Source organism: Nanorana parkeri, unplaced genomic scaffold (assembly GCF_000935625.1).
Source record: "Nanorana parkeri isolate BGI_ZX_2015 unplaced genomic scaffold, ASM93562v1 scaffold672, whole genome shotgun sequence".
Classification (NCBI taxonomy): domain Eukaryota; kingdom Metazoa; phylum Chordata; class Amphibia; order Anura; family Dicroglossidae; genus Nanorana; species Nanorana parkeri.
The window spans coordinates 422,500-447,167 of NW_017306940.1; the positions used below are offsets into that span (position 1 = coordinate 422,500).

Consider the following 24,668-nt stretch of genomic DNA (forward strand, 5'->3'; position numbering starts at 1 on the left):
TGACAGTGGTGTGAGGGGGCAGCTGCACTGCCTGCTTCCACTAAGGTGCAGGGCAATCTCTGGGATCACTCTGTCCTGCATCCTCATCTTGCACATGACCATCTTATGTGTAACTGCTGGAGCACTACAACTCCCAGCATGCCAGGAGCTGGCAAGGATGCAGTTATCCCAGAGGAGCGAAGTATCCAATCCCAGTAAGTGTGTGTACGCCAGCTGCTGCATTTAATTGGAGCAAAGAGGATGGAGAGCAGGATCTGTTGCAGATCTGTCGAGAGCAACCAATCAGGTTACATCATTGATTCATACACAAGCGTGATCAGTAAAGGAGTTTTGCCGACATGTAGACACACAAACGCATCTATCTGATGAACAGTATCAGTCGTTCCTGGCTCATTGAGTGCACTCCGTTTAGTAGGCCTTCTCCTTTCCCACAGTCACATACATGTGTGCTTTAGGCCTCATTCACACAGCGTTAATTCGGGCCTAACACATCCATGTAGCGTGCAAGGGCGTATCGGGCCGTTCACGGAGGGACAGGTGCTGCGTTTGATTGCACACAGCAGCCTGTTCTTTCCTATGGACTTGGAGGACACCTCCAGGAGAAGAAGAGGGCACCTGAATCAGGTCAGCCATGTGCACTGTAAGTCCCTGTTATTTCGGACTTAAACCGCTTGACCTCTGCACTATGCGTTGTTACTGATCTCTGTACTCTGCGTCAAGTTAAGTCCAGGGTAGGGTTTAGGAGGGGCAACTGGTGGCGAGTAACTTTTTCAGGCCTGGCTAGCAGCTCAGGACATTACATTTTGAGCCCTGCAAATACGATGCTAAAATATTAAAAATAATACATCTTACTTTGGCCATGTAAGGTCAATGATGTCACCAGCATTCCGAGCCTTTTTTTATGTGCATCTGCAGGTCGGGAATGCCCCAGCTAACTGGGCTGGCACTAACAGCTTTCTTCCAAATTCTGACTAACTCACATTTGGACCGAACTCGAACTCATCCCTATTTCTGACTGATGTTTTATTTTATAGTATGTTATTTATCAATTGCAATGTAGACTTTTACTTGTAAACTTTTACTTTACTTAGAATTTAGGCAAATCACAAATTCTACGTAAAACTTACCGGTGTAGGCATTAATAATAATTGGGAACTTGTGTATGCCTCCTCACATGCTTGCTTCCAGGACTTCTCCAGAGCCTCTCCTATGATCTGGAATGCCATACCCCAATCTGTCCGATAATCTCCTACTCTAGTCCACCTTAAGGCGATCCTTGAAAACTCATCTCTTCAGGGAAGCAGCCCATTTTGCCTCCACATAACTGTACTTTTACTTCTTCCATCAGCTCATCCCACACAATTTATACGTTTTGTGTCACTAGACCCTCCTACTAGATTGTACGCTTTCACAAGCAGGGCTCTCCTAACCCTCCTGTATGGTATTGTAACTGTTATTAACAAAAAAGATCTGCACCAGAAAACAAAGTGAGAGCTTCTAGGCACTATAATTATAACCAGTATAATGTGAAAAAATTAAAACAATAGTGTGCCGAGGTAATGACTATACATAAATAAACATATCAAAGATAACTAATGTGAATAAAGCAATATCAGTGAATAAGCAATGTGAGTCATGTGCTGGACTCTGGACATATATGATATATATGACATCTAAGTGTAAATAATCTGTCCAAAAGATAAATAAATCAATGAAGTCCGGTGTACTAAAGCTCATAAAAGTGATGAGAACACAAAATGTGGATTTGTTTCTGTGTTCTCATCACTTTTATGAACTTTTGTACCCTGGGCTTCATTGATTTATAGATTATTTACACTTAGATGTCATATATATTCATATATGTTTAGAGTCCAGGACGTGACTCACATTGCTTATTCACACATCAGTTATCTTTGATATGTTCATGTATAGTTATTAGCTCGGCACACTATTGTTTTTATTTCGTACTGTAACTGTACTGTCTCCCTCCATTTTGTAAAGTCCTGCGCAAACTGTTGGCACTATAAAAATGCTGAATAATAATATACAATTATGTGGAATGGATAATTGCTGTGCATAGCTTAAGGGGGTACAATAGAAAAATGAATTTATCTTGGGGGGGTTGTAGAGGGCTTCCAAATATCAAGCTGTTGATAACACTGTTCCATAACTTGCAAAATGTTGACAAATTATATCTTCCTATAGTATACTATAAGTGTGTGATTAGTTATTCTGCCTATTCTGATTATTTGCTTCATGTTTTACAATAGGTGGCATGGAACGAGGCTCATAGGTTCTTAAAAGTTGAATTTCCGACCACCGTTCGCAATTCAAATGCTACTTATGAGATCCAGTTTGGGCACTTGCAGAGACCCACTCATCGCAATACTTCTTGGGACTGGGCCAGATATGAGGTATGACCCTTCTCTCTCTTAAGCTGTAGAATAAAATGATCTATGTACTGTATCCTTGCCACAATCTATGGTCAGGGAACAATCTCTTATATCTAACCTTTAACCTTGTTGTAGATCAGTAAACTTGTGGTCCTTGAGCACCTTCTCTGTGACCTGCTTTAGGTGGACTGGCAGGCAGATGGGTCTACACGTGGTGGTGGGCATACAGGGTACTAGAGTGGCTGCGACTTCAGGCAAAAAAACATGACAGGGAAAGTGGTGTCTCCCAGGGTGTAGGTGGGCACAATCGTCAGTGCGGCTGCAGCTCCAGAGAATGCTAGACCAGGCCTTTGTACTGCAAAGTTAAGAAACTTTGAATGTAGGAAGAAACTAGAGTGTCATACATAGATCTATAGAGCGCTTGTGTGAAGGTCGTTGACGGCATGGAGCAGCAGTAAGGCTGTCTAAAGGTGGTGGGCGTATGGAAGGTACAAACAGCAGTGAATTTTTTCTTAGATTCAACAAGGTATTGGGGATTACACTGCCCTGGAGCTCTCTAAGCCTCCCTCTTTGAGTATAATTAGTCTTTTTTTATTCATGGAATCTGTGAAATGGTATAAGATGGTAGTACAGACAAGCAGAAAGAGTTCCATGATAAAAGGCAGCTGCAGTATTTTCACTCACTAGCATCTCACAATATCAATTGTTTAACTTGCAATATCCTCAAGCTGTAATAAAAGGATATCTGTCAATGTGAAACTCGTGGATGAAGATGTGACTGCTTTTGTGGCCCATTCTCCCAACTTAAGTTTGAAATGCCTGTAGTAGATCTTTTTAGTTGCAGTAGCTACCATTTACCAGTAATATGAATTTGCAGACGAATACTGATCTTCCAACAGAGAGGCCTGATATTTGCCCATTATTCTGGCCATTACAAACTGTCATATAGAAATTGTTTGCTATTAATGCCAAGCAGGGCTGTGCCTATAATGAGGCAGCCTGATGTGATTGCCTAAGAGTTCTCTCGCCAGACTCTTCTCTTGGTCACTGCTTGCCAGGAGATGAGTGAGACACTCTTGTTGGTACCCCGGCCTGCTTCTGGCAATCGGAGACGTCAGTGAGCTGGGTGGGATGCTGGACAGAGCCAGAGGTACTGGCAGCAATCACACCACCCCTTCCTTGACATGCACCACCGCAACAAAACCCCTGCGCCCCTTCCCCAAGCAACATCCATCACCAGTTCTCACCTAATGTTGGATATCTGAATTGATGTTCTTTGTGGAGACTTGGCTGTTAGCCCATAAGACACATTTTTATGGCCATAATATGACATTTTTCAGCTTGCTGTTATGATCCTACAAAGCAACTCAGCCATGTTTTTCTCCTGCAGGTTTGGGCTCACCGCTGGATGGACCTATCTGAGTTTGGCTTTGGAGTTGCCGTGCTAAATGACTGCAAATACGGTTGCTCTGTACTTGGAAATGTTCTCACACTCTCTTTGTAAGTTTCATTTCTAAAATCTATAAGTAGATGGTCTCATAATACATCTTACGTATGTGGTTCTGTACAATGAATGGTCTTTTAGAGGATACGGCGTTTATAAATGTTTTCTTTTGTTGTTAGTTATCGCAATGTAATAATGACTTACACAGTAAATAAAACTGATTTGATTTTTAATGTTGAACAAAAAGTGGGTACCGTTCTGTAGAAATATGAAGTGGTGATTCTTCCTCTCCACATTTGTATGTATTGCTTGTAAACTTGTTATAGTGACATGAATAAGCTGGTAGATGGCTATAAAGAAGAAGAGATGGATAGTTTTATTTTTTATATATACACTAAGTGACCAGATTATTATGACCACTCCATCAGTACTTCGTTGGGCCACCTTTTGCCTTCAATACTGCGGCGATACTTCTTGGCATTGACTCCACGAGATGTTGAAAGGTGATGCGAGGAATCTGACGCCATGCCTGATGAATAGTTTTCTTTTTTGTAACCAGACTGAGAGCCCCAAAATCCCCCGATGCCACTGCTGATGTTGGACTTCATGAGTTTTCCTACGCAATAATGCCTCATGAGAGTAGGTATCTTTTTTTTGGGGGGGGGGGAAAGATGCATACCATTGATTACAAAATGCACTCTAAGCAAAACGAGCTACTTGAATATCCAGTTATTACCTGTTATCTATATTATCTAATTTTCTGACACTTTAAGGAGTTCGCTAATCTCCTAACCTAAACCCAGACTCCTTGGTATTATTTGTTGTTTACACACACACTCCTATCTATCTATCTATCTATCTATCTATCTATCTATCTATCTATCTATCTATCTATCTATCTATCTATCTATCTATCTAATAAATATAATTACTTATGTGTATAGCCAAATATCTAAAAATGTATACATAATTGTGTATCCAAATATCTTTGTGTCTATGTATCTACCTATCTGTCTATCTATCTCTGTCAGACATTTAACACATGGCAGATGAAGCTTGCTTTGATGTTCCGTTCCTCTGTCTTAAATCCCCCTACCGAGTTGTCTGATAAGTTAAGAGTTACCACTGTGATGGTGGGTTTTCCACCTGCCCTTTAAAAGATCATAACATCTGGGGTGTTTCATGGGCTTCATGATCATGTTATCAATGAGTGAGTGATTAAGTGTCACAATCATCACATTGATCAGGAGCCCATCCTACCGCAATGGGCTTCTCCCAGCATAGGTTAATATGAAAAAAATAAATAAACTATAGCTGCTAGAATGCTTAATATTAATATACTAAATGTATGTACCACTTCACTTTTGGCATGTTGAGGAGAAGAAATTGCCATACGCAAGTCTTATTCTTTTTTTATATTCTTCTACTTTGGATATCACTGATAAAACCATGGGCATCCTATCATTAGAAAGTGATTTCCCACATAAATGTGTAAATTCTTTAAAAGCACACTGGAAATATGTTGTGTAGTCAGTTTAGAGGATAATAGTGCTTAGCACAAAGTTCTTCATTGTCTCTGCACAAAGCCAAAAAAGTGGTTATTATATTTTCAACAAAGTGCTATAAAGAGATAAAAACATACTTGTTTTAGTTTTCCTAATACCATAGTCAGGTCAGCACAAAGGGTGGGTAGTGTTGCATAAAAGGGCAACTTCAATAATCCAGCAACCCAGAGTTTTTAGAGCATACTGGAACTGTAATAAAAGGTTCTATCTATAGAGGGCTCAGACAAAGCTTGGTTTCATCTGGGTGGGGAGCAGCCTACATACATTTTGTTTGCATTAGCAGTCCCAGCTTTAGGGCCCACTACTGTGAACTCCCTCTGGTTGTTGCTGCAGTTCTTATTGTTGAAGGATTTCTACAGATAGAAGCATGATTAAAGGAGAACTATGAGGTGAGTGCTTTTCACTTACCTCATAGTTCTAGCCGACCTGTGACAATGAGACTGTCACAGGTCGGCTCAGTAGATCAGGAGGTGAGCGAACACATACCGTGACAGGGGAGGGGCTGGATTCCCCAGCGCTGACTGGCGGAACGGACGGGGGAGGGGGCGGGTACAGCTGGCTCTGCCTCTAGATAGGCAAAACGCGCTGTCAGTCACGCAGCTGGACACAATTGTCGGGATCCGCTTCAGCTGCGGCGTTCCAGAATACCGCGGGCAGTAGCTTGCGGTATACTGTGGCGTCTCAGTATACTGAGCCTAGGGTGACGGGAGGACGCTAGTTTGTGTCCTAGGTGTTCTGGTTCGCCACCAAGCCAGGAGGTGATGAGAAATCAGAATGTTTTGTTTTGGAACTGAATTTACAATGTTCTATTCTGCCTTGGCTTGCCTGGTAACCGATTATCATTTTATGGCTTTGTACCCACTAGGGTCATTTCAGGAAGCAGGAGTAATCCAAAGTGCATATAACTTTTGTATTCCTCTTCTGACGACCTCATCACCAGTTACACAGCCCAACTCCTGGAGTGCTTTTACTGTCTCCTCTCCGGCAGTGGTGCTGGAAACTGTCAAACTGGTAAGTCCTTTCAGCACTAAGCTGTTGTGAAGCCATGACTGCAAGGCGATTTGGATGAACTCTTCCCTGCAGACAACAGCTTACTGCATTGTACTAATTAATAATAATCTTCCTTCTTTATACTGCATTTATGCTTGTCTGTTTTTGAGCACATTCGTTTTTATTCAAATCAAGAAGAATGCATGTTGGCACACATTGTAGCTTGTTAAAACACATGTTCACATTGTGGAGAGCATTTTCATGTGTTTCATTTGGCATCGTTGTATGTAACATGCATTCCTGAAACACAACGGTGTGAATGGACAAGTAAGCAGCGCTTCTCTTTTATGCTCCATAACACTCCTCAAGCTGCAACTGAATGGGCTTACTCACAGGATGGAGGATATACAGCTCAATATGTGGTTTTGACACAGCAGGGGAGAGGTGGTCAGAGTATTTTACATACTATACCCATGTCCATGGTGTGCATTAATTTAGCACACAAGGCTACGTTGTTTTTCAGTTTACTGTTTACATTCTGTACATGGCACTCGCAGACATTGCACACGTACTACAATATATTAAATACAACCTGTGATGTATTACTCTATAGAACGGTCACTGGGACAGGAAGTGGGGGGAATTCATGGAAACAAATACAGAACAAAAGCTGACAGAAGTTCTAACACTTCCCCATTCTATCCAAAATTAGAAAAAACATTTGGACTGGTGTCTCACTTTAGTGCTGGAAGTGAAAGTTATGGATTTATTACTATTATTATCATTATTTTATGGCGTTCTTATAAAATGTCTTTTTATCTGTTATCTCCTCTGTTTCTCCTAGGCTGAGAAGCGTGCAGATGCTCTTGTAGTAAGGTTTTATGAGGCTTACGGGAGCACTGTGGACACCTGGCTTCAGACTTCACTCCCTGTAAAAGAAGCTTTCTTGTGAGTATAGACAAATTTACAATGATCACAGTGCAGTGATTCCCAACCTTGAGTACATGTACCGGGGTACATTAAAAAAATGTATATAATGACGGAAAAAGGCTGTGGCAGTGCCATCCTTGCTTGCTAATTAAGTGACACTAGACAGAGGCAGCACAGGCCTTGGCGGGAAGGTAGTGTGATCTGATTTTACCATCCTCCTGTTGAGCACCACCCACTGACAGTCGAATGTTTGCTTTGGAGGCATTCTTTGCTTTACATACTTTTGACTTCTGAACTCTAAGCATTACTTACATGTGTTGCGTACTTCTGACCCCTGCACACTGTGCGTTGCGTACTTCTGACCCCTGCACACTGTGCGTTGCACACTTCTGACCCCTGCACACTGTGCGTTGCACACTTCTGACCCCTGCACCCTATGCGTTGCACACTTCTGACCCCTGCACACTATGCGTTGCACACTTCTGACCCCTGCACACTATGCGTTGCACACTTCTGACCCCTGCACTAGAGCAGACTCGGGTTTTATTTTCCTATACCTCTTTAAGCCATTCTCACTGTTAGTGCAGTTCTACCACACTATTCAGCACTGCACTCTGTGTTTGTGCTGCTTATAGTCCTGCTCCCTACACCACTGCCCTCCCCCCTCCACCCCCGAAGGGTACAATTAATGGAAATGGACTGTAAAGTGGTACGCAGGTGAAAAAAAGGTTGGGAACCATTGTTATAGTGCTATATTTAGGGAAAAAAAGTATTCTGAACGAAAGTTCCTTGTACACCTAACCCTGCTCATTAGAATAATATATGTAACATATCTCAGACCAGACCTTTTGTGGCTTCTTACCTTCTCGGCATGCACAAGGATGGGCACCACTGACAGCCTTCCAAAGTTAGAGCTTAATCGATACTGCACAGGTACCAATGACAGCAGTGGATAAAAATGGCTGCGAGCTGACCAAAAGACATCTAGCAGATTCCTCCATCCTTGCTATAAAGTGCAGATAGACAAATCTCTATCTGCACTTCTGGATATTTTATTCTGATGGCTGGCACCCACCGCTCCAGAATACCCAACCAGGGACTCCAGCTGAGTGGCAGCAGTCACTGTTCGGCCTACAGTTTTCCACCTGGCACCACACAGGGCCAGCAGGGTTACCCATAACTCGAATTTTGGCCAAGTTCACAGGAGCCAGCTGAAATTTGACCAGTGTATGGCCAGCTTTACTGTATTCCTGAGCCCAGGAATCGCAAGCAATGTTTGTCTTGTTTTTTGTCAGTGATCTTTAAGTCAATAAGCACAGCACAAGGATGCCACATCTTCTGAATCATAACCTTCTTGTTCCTTTCAGGTGTGACCTCCTTGAACAACCATACAATTTGCAGAATGTTCTGTCAGAGGATCGATGTGTGAAGCTCTTCTTTACTCCATTTAAAGTGCTCTCTGTACTCCTTGTGCTGCAGAGGTAGCTTTTTTTGAGAATCGCGGACATTATTAGCTATTACTGTACTGATGTATTATGTGATTATAAAAAGGACCAAAGGTGTGATGATCACTGTTTGTTTCACTGACAGGTGATTAGGGCACCTGACACCAGTTATAACCAGAACTCTGCTTTGAAGATCTAGCAAAGTGAATTTCCTCTAAGACACTTCACCTCTTAAGGTGCCCATACACTGCACTATTCTCGTACGAGAATCACGGGAAATCCCGCCATCATACGAGAATCGTGCAGTGTATGGAATGCGTGCGACCGTTTCTAATGTACGGTCGCACGACTTTTGTATATCGAGCATGTTGGAAAACCAGCCGAGAATCGTCCGATTTTCGGCTAGTTTTTAACATGATTGAGAGATCACTGCCGAACGGGCCGGTGTGCGCACGCGTACATTGCCCGTTCAACATTGCAGTCATCGGAAGCCCGCCCCTCAGGGGGGCAGGCTTGCGATGATCGCAGGTACCATCTGCCTGTCCAAGATGGGCAGATCGTACGTTTTTTTAATTACTTTGCAAACCTCGCAAGACAAAAGCCTTGCAAGGGTTGTAAAGTGTATGGGCACCTTTACTCTGGCTATTCAGTCTCGTTTTGCATATCGGGTCTATTTACATATGTGGAGAAATTTGTTGGTACCCTTACATGAAAAGGACCCCGCCCCCCCTCCATTTTTTTTCTGAAATAACTTAAAACTAACCAAAGTAAATGTCATTCATCATTGTTCCATATTTAATAAAAATCTGCATTTGCTTTTAATTTTTTTTATTAAACAGAATATTTTCATTTCATTTTAATTAAAAAATGAAAATGGCATTGACAAAAATGATGGGACCTTTTAAGCTTTATATTTTGTTGCACAACAGAGGCGATCACTGCAAAAAGGCGATTTCTGTAGCTCTCAATAAAGGTGCCCATACACCTTGCGATTATCGTACGATAATCACGGGAAATCCCGCAATCATACGATAATCGGCAGATGTATGGAAGGCCCACTCTTCTTGAGTAAACTGCTCCAGCTGTCTCAGGTTTGATGGGCGCTTTCCTCAGACTGCATGTTTCATCTATTTCCACTGATGTTTGATAGGATTCAGATCAGGAATCAAAGAAGGACAACAGAATAATCTGTTTTGTTTTCTGATTACAAGATTGAAGGCCTGTGTGATACTAATTACTGAAAACAGGTACTTTGAAGTATCACTATGGTCCAATTATCTATAATCTTTTTTAGGGGTACCAACAAATCTATCCGATTTTGAATATCTTTGTAGAATAAGAAATCACTTATCTCTTTTCACACTTTCTTTACTTTACCAGAGGCTATGGTATGAGTTATTAAACTCTGCACATCGTCATTGCTCTTGTGTCAATGCCTTATAAAGCCCATTGATGTTCCTTGACTCAATCACCAACAAGATCTTCTCACAAGAGCTTGTTCTCTGTGAATATTTCTTTACTACTGTGCACCTAATACAACTGCAAAATAAAAAATTGAGTTTTTGAGAGCAATAAACAAGCACTTTATGGCTGTGTGATTTTTTGTTTTTTTTGTTTACCCCCCAAACAGCACTTGCCATAGTAAACTACTGCAGCGACAATATTGTTTATCACAATGGATATGCGTTGTCCTTTTCTCTTGAATAGGTGACTGAAAACCTGGCAACCCATCTCCTCAATGGAGATAATTTTCATTTTTAGTGTTTCAAGTTGTTTTCTTATGATTCATGCCCTTTTACTACTGGCAGCAGTGGCATACCCATCATATCTGGCAACTGGGGGTGGATCATCTTTTACCACTCCCCTCCATGCACCAAAACATTTTCAGTAATAATCACGCACATTGGGGGTGGGAGAAAAATTAGCACATGGAGCGTGAATTGCAGCAGAGATACTGAATTTAGCATATCAATCCGACCAACGTGCAGGAGCTCAGATCTCCTGCATTGTTACCAACATTTAAAAATAGTTAGGAGGGATGTCTTGAAGTTATAAAGAAGAAAGATGCAGTGTGCTTAGTATGCGTCTGTCGAACACCTAGAGGTGTCAACAAAGTGTCACTTCACGTGTATGGCTTGTAGTGGGGGAGTAAAAAAGCCCCAGCATTGGTGTCATTGTCAGGAATATTAACCCTAAGCACTGGTGTAAATAGCTGAAATAATCCCACCTTCATAGGGGTTCAGTGGCAGGCTGTAAAAATACCCTCACCCCAGTACAGGTGGTCAGTTGCTGACACCTGCCACTAAATATCGCCAGAGGCACCCTCTTAGTCAGCCTTTCGCGTTCGGGGTGCCGTCAAATAACATGTATCCCGCATGGATTCAATGCTGGCCATTAGTAACATGGTGCTAATCCAGGGTAATCTGCATTTAGGGCTGTGTCAGCATTCGGAAGAGGATGGAAGGAACTTTGTATCTGGAGTTGTCTCCCTCCAGACCTGCTCCACCTCCCGCCCTTTGACATGCTGCTGCACCAACACTGTATGTAAGATGGGACTCTGATGTGAAGAGGAGGAGAATGCGGACTGTAAGTAAAAGGGGGAGGGAACTAAGCACTCTGATTTAAAAGAAGGGGACTGGGAACTCTGATGTGAAAAGGGAGGGTGTGAGGACTCTGACGCGTAAGGTGGACTCGGGGTGGGGAGACTGAGGACTCTGATGTGAAAGTGGATTCTGATGTGAGGGGAAGACTCTGATGTGAAGGGAGAACCCCATTTTAGACTGAGGGGCCTCGAGATTTTGGATACTTTAAAAGGGTGCCATGAGTGGAGGGTTTGGGAGACTGCTCCAAGTGGTGGTGCCTGGGGTAGACCACCCCCTTCCCATTGGTTGGCAGCACTTCCTAATGCATTTTCAGCAATCTTTATTAGTAGGGTCTTCAGAAAAGTGGCAATAGCAGTGTACACTCACTTTGTATCTTCTACTAGGTTCACCACAGAAAAGTCTGCACATTCTACTTTAGTTCACCAGTTAAAAGTTCACATTTCTTAAAAGTCTGGTACTTTAGTTTCCATTTGCCATTATCACCATTGTATGTTATAGCAAAAATTACTTTTCATACATGCCATTACCTTCAGACTGATGGAAGCAGGGCCTGGAGGCGAGCAGACTGGAGTTCTGCTTTAAAGGGAGTTGGTGCAGAACAAGGATGATGCTGAAGCTCAAAGAGCAAAGCAAACTAGTGAATGTATGATTACACCATTGTAACTGAAATGAATACAACTGGAATCTGTCAAATTAATTTTCAGGAGAACATTTACATTAGAAACACATTTTATTTCAGGGCATTAATATTTTTGCCAGTTCAGTATAAATTAAATGCTTGTGTTCTTTCCCAAAATAAATCTGCACATTGATATATTTATGTATGTAGATTGGTGTTTGCATGAGATTCTTTTAACTCCTAAGCATTTCTAATTATGTTTTTTAATGGGTGAACTGTTCAGATAAATCTCCAAAAGCCAATGAAATACAAATAGTTGTTTCCTATTAACATTTGATGAGCTGTAATAATGCTCAGACCAAGGTTAGCAAGCCACATATGTTATAATTTGAATGTTTTTTCCAAGATGGCATTGTAGATCTGTTGAGTCATTGGCCTGTATATTTTATTTGTTTCATCCAAGAAGTACAAGGGGTCTTTGATGACAAGTGGGTTGAAGCCTTCTTTGACCAGTTCCACCTTGCGTTGCTTGTAGGTGCCAGTAACCTCAATAGATTCCTGTATAGGTAAGAAATGTTTATAAAGCATACAGTTATTACATTCACTTATCTGATACTACACTAGATATTTCATATGGTCATTACTGCCAATAACAGTTTACATTATGTCTCAACTCAAAAACAAAATGTCATATAGTGCAGCACAGCAGTGCTTAGGTGTGGTGGGTGGATTAGCTTTCTTTTTTCAGGCATTTTTCCTTTCGTGTCACCAGGTAAGTCTGTGAAAAACACACTTCCTGTCCTTGGCTCCTTTACTGTAAGTATACGAAGAGCCAAGGTAGTCACCCAGGCTGAACCTCAGGCACGTCTTCCTTTGTTCATCTCCATTCCATGGGGATGGTGGCATTAGAGGTTTACACTAATAAGATAATAGTTTTTTGCTCCCAGTTCATCTCACTCTAAGTGACAAGAACACTGCATTTCTGTATTTGCTAAAAATATGTTCTTACTCCGAACAAATAACTAATGCAGCCACCACATCTAAGGACCGATAGACTGTAGGACTAAATGCTTGTTCTTGTGTTTAGTTTGAAGGCAGCATGGATTGGCCCCATCAATACCATTTAAAGGCAAATTATAATGGTCAATTTTATTTAAAGCCCAACTCCAGGATCCCCCAACCCATTGCACCCTACCCCACCCCCTGATGGACCTTCTTAGAAGTAGTTTTAGCTTTTTTTTTTATGTCTTTGGGCTGGTTAAGTGACCCGTAGCATCCTCTTTCTCTTCTGCTCTTCTCCAACCTTGTGCAGTCCTCAATAATGCAAAGATCTCTGCATTATTGTGTGTGATTGCAGGACGCCATGGTTACATGGCACCCTGCATGCACAGGATTCACTCTCTTTCAGGATGAATGAAGCTGGGCATCCTTCAAAATGGAAGAGGACATCTAGAGGCAAAAGAAAATTACTGCGGTGCACAACGTGGGAGACAAGGTGAGTATTGCAGCCAGAGCTGCTGGAGGACTTTTGCCTGCAGTTGGGCTTTGAATCTTTGAGTTTGTAATCTCTTGTTTTATATATCACTGCTGTGACTCATTCAGTAATAAGGTGAAAATATGAGCTTGAGCTATTGGGCTTTGTATACAACAGCTTTCAGCAAAACAAATATTACTAGTCTTTTAAATATGAGAAAAGGAGTCTAGACCCCAGTTTGCTGGTATGAAAATACAATTCGTATATACGATTTAAAATTTGGCTGACAAAAACATTTAAAATATATATATATATTTTTTTACATCAGCTCAGTGTGGAATCACGCATAGTAAAAATACTTATCTGTAGCGAGCACCCTATTGGCAAAACTACAGTGGTATTATATGAGAATGTTCCTATTCATCCATTGTATGTCATGGTATACCTAGTAGTAGTAGTAGTAGTAGTAGTAGTTAGTCATATTACAAAACAAGTCTGTATCAAGTCCTGTGTCATGCTTAAAGGAACGAGCATGAATTTTGTTTGGCCTTTAACCCCCACTCCCTTTTCAGGTACAGTATATGCTTGGGTCCTTCACAGGTAGTATAAGTGCATATTGCTACCTTTTGTGTAAGAAAATCAATCACCGATGATAAATGTAATAATTCTGCATGCATGTGATTGTTTAGAAGAAGCTGCATCCAGTAGCCTGTTTCCATGTCCTACATTTTTCGCCAGGGCTCTGGCTGGCACAGGCATAAAATCTCTGTAGACTATTACTGGCCAGTTTCTAGCCTGGACATTGTATATAGAAAATTCCCTTACCTGTATTCTCACAAAGCGAGGTCTGGCATAACTTGGTAAATAGTCCACCACTTTTTCATAGAGTTTTTCTCCATCAAATGACTGGTCTTCCTTAAGTTTAACTGCTGCCATTCCAATTCTCCCTTCATGATCTAAACAATGAGGCCATACGTTTATTTACGTATGAAAGCATGTGAAATGAAATGTATTTTATTCAAAATTGTACTTGAGAAACCAATTGCTTATTAACAATAGCTGGGAAAACCAAGCAACTTTAACTATATATCACCCAGCCTTTGACTTTTCTTCCTTGTGTTTTAAATTGGCTCTGCTTGCTGGTTGCCACTAAGTGATCCCTGCACATACCTGCAACAACTTTCGGTGATCCCTGCACATACCTGCACCAACTTTGATGCTTCCTGGTGGTAACAGAGCTTCCCATCTTCCAGCCATTCCTATTGGTTAGTGCAGCAGCCCATCATAATGATGGTATGTGTGGGGAGCAAGAGCAAGCAGACCTGCTCCAACAATACCTACAGGTGTCAGGTGCATTCAGCCTTTCAGGCATTAAAGGGCTGTGAAAGCTGATGCAGGTATGTGCAGGCACATCTTGGTTCCTGCACTTCATACCTACTAGTAGCTTTAGTTATCTCTTAAGTGGTTGAGTCACTTTAGGAATGCATATCGGGTCCAGGTCAATCTACATGTCTACATGTAGTACTGTATGTCTACATCTGTACTGTCACTGCAGACTGGAAACGAGGGCAAGAAAAGCATCTGCTTCACATACTCGTATTATTTCGTGTTTTCAGTGCCAGGAGCCATAACTATCTCTATACCATAATACAGTCATGTAAACGGTACCAATCACAAACTGGAAGGTTTAGTGGGACTCTAATATGGTAACATATCATCCTACAGTTGGGGATTTGTCAATCTCCAGGTAGTATCTAGACACGTGCGATTCGTTTCGTTACGAATCGAAATTCGTACGAATTTTCCTGAAATTCGTAAATTCGGAAGCATCCGAAATCCGAATGGCAGTTTCCGAATTATATCCGAAATACGAAATTCCGTTAACGAATTTCGGATCCGAATTTCTTTGAAACAGGAACTAATATTACCCCTGTAAATGAGGTTGAACAACATGACAAGATTTTTTTTTTTAATCCGAAATACGGATCCGCTGCTGCTGAGAGTTGCATTACAATATACAGGCAGGAAATATGAAATTCCGTTGACGGAATTTCGTTATATTGAAGTTAAAAAGCAAAGTACATTTATATTGGAGTTGATGGTATTTTTTTTTTTATACGAAATTCGGATCCGGAATCCGTTAACGGAATTCGTATTTCAGATAAAAAAACAACTACCACATCGACTCCAATATTAACAAAGGTATTTTTGCTTTTTAACTTCATCATAACGAATGTTCGTACAGTTGCGAAAATGTGCCGAAACTAACGAAAATTCGTATTTCGTACGAATCCGGATTGAGTTTCGGACACGAATTACGAAATATGAAATAACGTATATTCCGAAACGGAACAAATTTTTTGACGGCGCACAAGTCTAGTAGTATTTAGTGTGGCAGCAGTAATATCTTCCATCTAACATATATAAACCAGAACACTTATTTGGAGATTATGGGTTGCTATACCTTTGACAAATTATGCTGTGTTGAAGAACCATTGAATACTTACAAGGCACTGGAATGCCATATACATTGACCTCCTCAATGAAATCAGTCATTCCTACAATATCTGCCACTTCTGTGGTTGACACATTTTCGCCTTTCCAACTGAAAAAAAATGTGCAGAAAGGTATAGCAATCGTATCCTTGTTCCATCATTCAGCTAACTATTGATATGAAAGAATAAGAAGCAAACAGCTAACTATACTGTTGAGATATATATATATATATATATTTCATTCTGTTCATGGGTTTAAACACCCCCTCCCCACACCTGAAGACCTGACAGTGGAGGATCAGCAGCTGACTGATGAGGTCAATCATTCTCTCTTCTGCTGTCAGTCTTTTTCCTGTTACTACATTTGCACAACAACAGAGCCTGACTGGGATTACTCATTTCCTGTGCTCCTTTACTGCCATCTACTGGCCATAATGCAATATTACAGTCACAACTTTCCCATTTAATTACAATTGTAAAGGAAAAATGTTAGAATACACATTACTGTGTTTATAGCAACAATTTCTGCAGTATACAATTTCGGTCACTAGATGGCAGTGTTTATAAGTTCTGTTATACAGTACCTATGGCACTGGCGGAACCCAAAGGATCGTTCCGCCACTTGGGGGGGCCCAGCGAGGAAGAAGAGGACCCTCCCGAGATCATGCTGCTCCTTCCGTGCCGCACAGCCATGCACAGCATGGACGGTTGGCTGTGCGGTGGGGATGGAGAAGCTGCAGGCACTGCCAGGCAGCACATTCTGCTGTGTGAGGATCCTCTCCTCTTAGCCCCGCCCCCTGGCTGCGGAGACAAGAAAGAGGGCCCTGCAGGTGAGGAAAGGTAAGTCTGGAGTGGGAAGGGTGGCGCGCGGGGAAGCGTGGAGGGGATGCTGGTGATATTCTGTAGTGCTGATTTTTATTATAATGTATTGCTGGGACTTGTAGTCCTGCATAGCTGGTGGTATTCTGCATTGCTATATGATGATTATACAGCAATGCAGAATAGCTCCAACTATGTAGAACTACAAGTCTCAGCAATGCGTTATATTTTTAAGTAGGGATACACCACTGCCAATACTGGGCATTTTCACGAGTACTCATACTCGTGAAAATGCCCCGATACTAAATGCAGATACCGGTGTTCTGTCGAGAATGCAGATGTAGTTGAATTTGCCGACCTCAGCATCTACGCTTGCGCTTTGTAAATAAATGGCGGTTTCCTCATTAATCCCGTCTGTACGTAAGCGCAGATATTAGGTCGGCGTTCTCAACAGAACACAGGCACTAAAATTTTAAACAAGCGGCTGCCTGAGGTCCCACACTTGCTGGGGACCTTGGCAGCCTTCCTTTTAACCATGCGGTGCCATTGCAGTTGGGGGGGGGGCCTTGATGGTTTCTTGCACTGGGGCCCTGAAGGTTCTAATTACGCCTCTGATCTATGGTATATACCCTGTTGTATTGAAAAAAGGTAGAGAATAAAGCTGTGGCTTCCTTCATGTTTTCAAGCCGTTTGCAGCATGCATATCAGACTGTGTGCTTGTGTTTCTGGGAGGCTGTGTAAGAAGTTCCAACCAAAAATCTAAAGACTGTTCATGTGTGCTTACAGAATATACACACAGGTCAAATGTTCAGAGATATTTGCAGGGTGAATGGCCCAGCGAATTCTTTATAAATCAACTACAAACAGAGGTTTTTTTAATGAATACATAACTGCATTAATTATTGTTTTTATAGCTGCCTGGAGTTTAGCTTTAAAAGCTCAGGCTATTAAAGGGAAAGTCCACCTTTTTAGAAAAATAAATAAATGCACTTATCATCATAAAAGCAAAAACTGCATTTATTATTATATTGCATTGGGGCCAACAGTTGAGCATTGGATCCGCAATTAGTGGATCATGGCTCCAATGCCTTGGCTCCTGCAGACTCTTCCTCCTGTCCATGTCCGAGAAAGAAGGAATGGACTACAAGTGTGGTGACATCACCTCACTTGTATGCCATTGAGAACTGCAAGTCCCTCTGTTGTGTTGGCTGATGAGAATTATAGTTTCTTCACAGATCCTGTCAAAGATACTGTGGAAGGATGATGCAGTTGTGTGGCCAGAGCCATTCACAGCCAGGACGAAAATGAACACAAGCCTGCAATGAGGAAAACCCTGCAATTCAGGTAAGTAGGGGGGGGGGGGGCGAAGAGGGGTGGGAGGATTGCAGCCTTAGCATATTTCATGTTACACCCTGAATATGGGTGTAACATAAAACATATTCAGAAAGGTAAATTTAGCCTTTAAGCTTACCTTACATGGGGCACCATACTATAAGAGGTCCTCCAAGCTGAAAGTCTGAATTGCAGCAAGTTTCTGTATTTCAGCAAACAAGTCATATACAGATCAGCTTAATATTATCTACCATTGATACATGCCATCTAACCTAATGCATTCACAATCTTATCTTCAATAGTTATGTATCTTTTAAGGTAAAACACAGTGGGGTTGATTTACTAAAGCCATAGAGACTGCTCATTTAGTAAAATAAGCATTTGCTGAGATTAGTAAATAAGCTGAAGCTTTGATCACTTCAAAAAAACAATCGGATGCTCGCAAAAATTCAATTTTTTAAAATTCCCCCCGCACATGACTGTGTATCCAAAGTGAACACAGGTTAACATTATTCACTCATTCACTGCTCAGCGATTCTCAAAGTGAACATTACTTTGCTAAGTGAACAGTCTCTACTCCTTGTTTCTTTATGTTTCTCATTTTTAAATGCTGGGCAATAAAACTATAAGTAGACTTGTATACAAGCAATGATTGCAATAACACTGGAGTTGCCTAACCTGCCCAGGCTTTGTGTTCTATGTTCTGCAGGGACATGGCACAGGTGCAGCGTGTTACTTACGCTACAGTTTCCATTGACAATAGGTCCACTTGGCTTAAAGTAAACACGCTGTACAATAAAGTCCCTATTCAATTATTCACGGAGCTGAAACACAAGTACACTCTCAGCATCGTCTGTATTTACCAGCAGAAATCTATGGGAAAACACCTTGTTTTGTAAAGTAATAGAAGATGAAATTACACCTGGTCTGGTCATTGGTGTAGGTTAGAAAGTCATTTAGGTAGCTTTTGGTTAAAAACATGGATGTCAGTAAATAGTTTTTAGGCTTGAAGAAGTTTAGGTTATATTAACATCAAATGTTTTGCTTTTTATAAAGGTGTATTAAACTGTTTATTTTGCATATTTGTACACCCCAATTGGATAAGATTCCTACATTGGTATGAGGCTAGCCATAGCATTGGCTGCAGTTATCAGACCCTTTCTGCACTGCAAGAGCAATTCTCTGCATTCATTGAGGGCTTGTTCACACCAAATGTAGACCAGATCTGCATGAGTTTCTGTACACGCAGTGCAGTGGGTTGTGCCGCGTTTTTGATGCGTTCCGGGCCGTTTTTGGTTAAAAAAAAAATAATGTTTAGTTTAAAATTGTCTTTCAGTGCGTTCCAGGGCGTTTGCATGCGTTGCAGAGCAGGTAAAATAGAGCTTGCTGCAGTTTTTTTTTACATGCTCTGGAACTGAACGCTGATATAGAGCCCAAAATACCATTGGAATACATTGGACGCTGCTTTGATCCGGTCTGTAACTGCTCTGCACCGCTCGGTGTGAACAAGGCCTGAAGGATACAGCACCTACCCTGGTTTGGCCGTTTGTTTATTTGGTTGTTCACTGGGTCTGTGGTTTGAATCATATTAAGGGGTCCTGATGCCTTCTTTTTTTTTTTTTTTTTTTTTAGTTTTCTCCAGATGATTTGCTTTCCTCCAGCAACCCAAACCTATCCTGGTACATTAATTAGAGGCAGTCTACACTGGCCCTAAAATGTGTTTGTGTACAGTATATGCACCCACTCGCCCTCCCAGACACTGCAGCTCCCAGTGGGAGGGTTTCAGCAGCAGAAGCAATGCTGTCAATCCAGAAAGCAGTGGGCAAGACTAGATGTAGTTAAAGGAGAACTATGGGATCAGTGTTTTTCCCCATAGTTCTCCTTAGGGTAACGGGAGGACACAAACTAGCGTCCTCCCGTTACCCTAAACTCAGTATACCGCGAGCTACAGCTCGCGGTATACTGAGACGCCGGAGCGGGTCACGACTTAGGTAACAGCTGGCTCTGCCTATCTAGAGGCAGAGCCAGCTGTACCCACCCCCTCCCCCGTCCGTTCCGCCAGTCAGCTCTGGCAGATCGGAGCGGGGAGAGGGGAATCCAGCCCCTCCCCCTGTCACGGCAGAGAGCCGTGACAGGATCGAGAGGCGAGCGAACCCGGTATGTGTTCGCTCACCTCCCGTTCTACTGAGCCGACCTGTGACAGTCTCATTGTCACAGGTCGGCTAGAACTATGAGGTGAGTGAAAAGCACTCACCTCATAGTTCTCCTTTAACTACTGATCGAGCTACAGGCTGGTCGGCAGTGACTGTGCTAACGACCATGGCCCCTGTAGTGTCGTCTCATCCCACTCAGGCACGACTCGCATAATGGTGACAATACTGCTCTGAATCCTTGAGCAGTGCAGCAGCATTGTCTCCCCATCACAGAAGGCTGCGCAAAGTGGACTTCAGTGGCAGGATCAATAGGTATTTGTGAGACATTGCAGTGTCACCAAGGGGATAACTAAAAGTGCAGTTTTGAAGGGAGGCCATACATCTACTTTAATGAATTCCCAAATGTTCTTGTTAATGAACATTCCTATTAAAGGACAAATGCAGGAAGTAGGAGTGTTACTGTTTCCACCGTCTGAGATGTGCAGTGATAGGGTTATGTGTGCCCCCTCCCTTTTTAACCCCCACATATTTCATGAAGCTGATTAGATCCTCACAACCTGAACCAACCTGATTTGAGCCTTCTCTGCATTGTACCTGGAAATATAGCAGCTGCAGCTAAACTAAAGCTATGTTGGCTCCAGAATGGCAGTGATGCTGGGTAGCCAGAAGCTAATTGGTATTGCAAAAAAATGGAAAGGATGCAAAAACGCAATCCAGATTCTGGTATGTACAAAAAACTGGTGGTGGGGAGGAGCATGCTTGGTACATATTTGCCTAAATTCCTTTGTCATTCTGCTATGTTAACTACCATTTTATGTAGGGCTAAGCATCACTGCACATGCACATTTTGTTGTGCACATGAGATGGAAAAAGACTTAAGCTGCACATGCTTCTCCCTGATGCCCATGCATCTCCCTTTTCTCATGAAACCATCATTTAAAGCCCCACACCAGCCAGTGATTTCAGTAAAAAAGCACCACTGGCTGCAATACTCATCTCTTCAGCATTGTCCCCTGCAATATCTTTTCTCCCACATGTCCTCAGTCTTCCAGGTTGACTGACACCTAGTGTATTCAAACCAGAAGACTTAGGAGTTACTGTGACTATGGACCTACCCCTGAGGGGGTGTCACCACAGCACCCTCTAGTGTAATAATGCAGAGAGCTGTGCTGACATTACTTCAGCACCACGCTATGCATGATATCACATATCAGTGCTTCTTTCTGAGCATGCCCACAGATGGAAGAAAATATGAAGAAGAATTGCTTTAAAGTAAATTTGCAATAATTGCCACAAATGTTGTGCTCACAGAAAATGAAATTCCAGGCTGACTGCTTACCGAAATGTATCTCCTACACGGTCCTGGAAGAACAAAAAGCCTTCCTTATCCTCCATGATCAAATCTCCAGTGTTAAAGTATAAATCTCCCTTTTTAAACACATTGTGAAGTCTCTTCTTCTCAGTCAGAGAAGCATCCCCTGCATACCCAGTAAACGGGGTTGTAACAGTAATTTCTGAGATCAGCAGTCCAGTTTCTCCTGTGATCAAACAATAACAGAAGTTAATCAGAGGAATAATAGTCTTGCAAGAAAATTCTTCTCCACTGCCCACTGTGCAAGGATTCCTATAAGGGGTACCTACACATAGGATTAGGGACACAGATTTGGTTGGATACTTTGGGCCTGATTTACCAGCCTCATACTCATAAATACAAACACGCCACAAATGCGCGTTATCGTGCGAAAAGACATTAGGAATTCCATTCGTAAAATGCCGTAAACGCACAAGCAGCGCTCTAGCCCGCAAAAATGTTAGTAAATACCTTTTAGCATACTTCGAAGTATTGCTGAAGAATTGCTGCTTGATGTTAGATACTAGCATATAGGATTGTGGAAAGGGAAATATCTTCCCTGTTGTAGCATTTCTGCTATTTGCTTTTCAACTGCTTCCTTTTTAAAAGTAATTTTTATAGAGTGGCTAATACCCTGTAGGCTTCATATCCTGGTCATTACACTGAGCTGTACGGACCTGTGCATGGAGTTTGCATGTTCTCCATATGCTTTTCTTCTGGGTTCTTAGGTTTCCTCCCACACTCCAAGGACAAGCACAGTATTGCGGTGCTGTGGAGTGCAGACAGGAAGTGCATCCGGGGTGCCATTCAAAGTAACGCACAGCCAGTGTGTTCCCTGATACCTCATGATCTTGGTGTGACCGGACCAAGGTCTGGTTCACACCACCACCATGCAATTAACACACAACTCACACAACAACCGTGTGATGACAGTGTGGGAAGTGCATTGCACTGGCATTCTTTGGAATGGCAACCCAAAAGCACCTCCCGCCCGCAATACACTCAGCCACATTGCAAAGTGCGCTACCACAAATACCATTTGTTGCAGAGTAATTTAAAAAATAGTGTATGTAAATCTTTCCCCGATTGAAACGCACGATATTTGCGGTAGCGACCGTTAGTGTGGATGAGTGCACTGCAGGCAGAAGGTGCTTTTGGGTTGCCATTCCAATGAATGGCACTGCAGTGCACTTCCCACACTGTCATCACACGGGAGGTGCGTTGTGCGTCCATCCCATACTGATGGTGTAAGCCAGTGCATTCACACCAAGGGAGTGAGGTAAAGCTGCTATGTGTACCACACATTGCGATTGAGAGGCGCTCTTGGGTTGCCATTCATTTGAATGGCAGTGCAATGCACTTCCTGCACTATCCCGAAGTTTGTTGTGGAATGCCATGCTTGAATCCCATCGAGTGATAGTGTGAACCGGCCCTATATAAGAGTACCTACACATAGGATTAGGGGAACAGATTTGATTGGATACTATAGGTCATATCATTTGAACAAATGGTATTTACAATCGGGTTCAATTTGAAAAAGGATGAAGTTTAGATTTGCCACGACCTTGGTTGTGCAACAAATCTGCAGGGTAAATGCAAATTTTGAGTTGCCACCAGAATAGGAATAGGGTAAGTCTTCCACTTGTTCCCAAGATAACTGTCTAAGAGGGGATATCCCTCACATTGGAAAGAGACCCTCACTTCTTGTTGAGTCTACATGACAAGAATTAGGGATGAGCTCAGGTATGGACCAAACCCAGTCCGAACTTGAGCTCTCCGAACAAGGAACTGCCATGGACACTTCCAACCAATCAGCTGCAGGCCAGATATTCTCAACCCTGCAGTTGCATTTTAACAAAGGGGCGGGATGCTTGTAGTGACCTCATTTGCTTTGTATGGCCAAATAGCCATATTAGATAAATGTAACCCACTCTATCCAAAATGAAAACAAGTTTGGGCTTTAGATATGACAGGACCACTAATACCAAATTACCTTTAGCTACTCTAATGCACTGTCCTGTGGCATTTCTTACTGGTTCATCCTTTTCCACGTCGTACTTGATAAGGTTGTATGGCCTCATAGCCTAGAAGATAACAATGTAAACGATTTAATGATACTAAAATGCAATTTATACTTGCTTCAAGATTTTTGGTAAATATTTGAAAGATGGAAAAATTAATCAGAAATGTTTTGTATCATGCTATTTTATAGGAAAATCTAGACCCATTCACACTTGTGCCACACGTTTCCGCATGGCAATGCACCTGCTCTATGTAAATGTAAATGGCATTCCAAGGAGCTATACGCTATAACACCATGCACTGCAGAACAAGACAATGCACATGCTGTGCATTGTGGTGCGCTGCATTGCCAAAAAGGGACATGTATGTTTTCTGATCTGTTGTGGTGCATTGGAAGACCGTTCACAGTGAACACAATACAACAGGTGGTTCTAGTTTGAATCCAACCTAAATCAAAGTAATGTCAGCGTCGCATATAGGGTTATTCACTCAAGAGCCAAAGTATTTAGCCGAATGTGTCCTGCTCGCTTCGGGTACAGAAACCATTTGGTTCAGCTGAACCGAAGGGCAGCTGTACACACTATTCTCAATAGCCCATACAGCAGCCGAAGTAAACAACTGAGCCAAACGAACATGCTTCGGCTCGCCAAAGTCGAACAAACAGCTGGAGTGGTGACAATGGTCGGCCACAGCGGACCAATTTCCCGAAATTTAGGAATATAAAAAAAAAGGTGCGAGGTCCCCTTCACAATTCATACCAGACCTATTAGGTCTGATAAGTATGTTAGGGGGGACCCTGATGTAAAAAAAAAAAAAAAAGCATGGGGTTCCCCTCCAAAGTCATACTAGTTCCTTTAGGTCTGGTATGAGATTGGGTATTAAAGGAGAATTATGAGGTGAGTGATTTTCACTCAGCCTCATAATCTGAGCCGACCTGTGACAGTGAAACTGTCACAGGTCGGCTCAGTTGATCGGGAAGTGAGTGAACACATACCGGCGCTCGCTCACTTCTCAATCTATCCCTGCAGAGAGC

The 24,668-nt window shown here is 42.2% G+C and overlaps 2 protein-coding genes across 3 annotated transcripts in view; one reads left to right on the plus strand and one right to left on the minus strand.

Moving 5' to 3' along the window:
- The window catches only part of MAN2C1 (mannosidase alpha class 2C member 1), a 36,827-nt gene extending 27,948 nt beyond the window's left edge, over positions 1 to 8,879 (plus strand). Inside the window, exons 21-26 of the mRNA XM_018563544.1 lie at positions 2,271 to 2,414; positions 3,784 to 3,893; positions 4,397 to 4,476; positions 6,268 to 6,413; positions 7,237 to 7,340; positions 8,690 to 8,879. Of these exons, the coding sequence (XP_018419046.1) occupies positions 2,271 to 2,414; positions 3,784 to 3,893; positions 4,397 to 4,476; positions 6,268 to 6,413; positions 7,237 to 7,340; positions 8,690 to 8,807 (702 nt within the window). The 3' untranslated portion in view covers positions 8,808 to 8,879. The remainder of the gene's footprint in view (positions 1 to 2,270; positions 2,415 to 3,783; positions 3,894 to 4,396; positions 4,477 to 6,267; positions 6,414 to 7,236; positions 7,341 to 8,689) is intronic.
- A 3,454-nt stretch (positions 8,880 to 12,333) lies between these two features.
- Positions 12,334 to 24,668, minus strand: part of LOC108792712 (very long-chain acyl-CoA synthetase-like) — a 32,660-nt gene continuing 20,325 nt past the window's right edge. For both annotated transcript variants that reach the window (XM_018563546.1, XM_018563545.1), the window contains 5 exons: positions 23,607 to 23,697; positions 21,602 to 21,800; positions 15,971 to 16,068; positions 14,289 to 14,419; positions 12,334 to 12,547 (listed from right to left, as the gene is read on the minus strand). In XM_018563546.1, the coding sequence (XP_018419048.1) occupies positions 12,371 to 12,547; positions 14,289 to 14,419; positions 15,971 to 16,068; positions 21,602 to 21,800; positions 23,607 to 23,697 (696 nt within the window). In that variant the 3' untranslated portion in view covers positions 12,334 to 12,370. The remainder of the gene's footprint in view (positions 12,548 to 14,288; positions 14,420 to 15,970; positions 16,069 to 21,601; positions 21,801 to 23,606; positions 23,698 to 24,668) is intronic.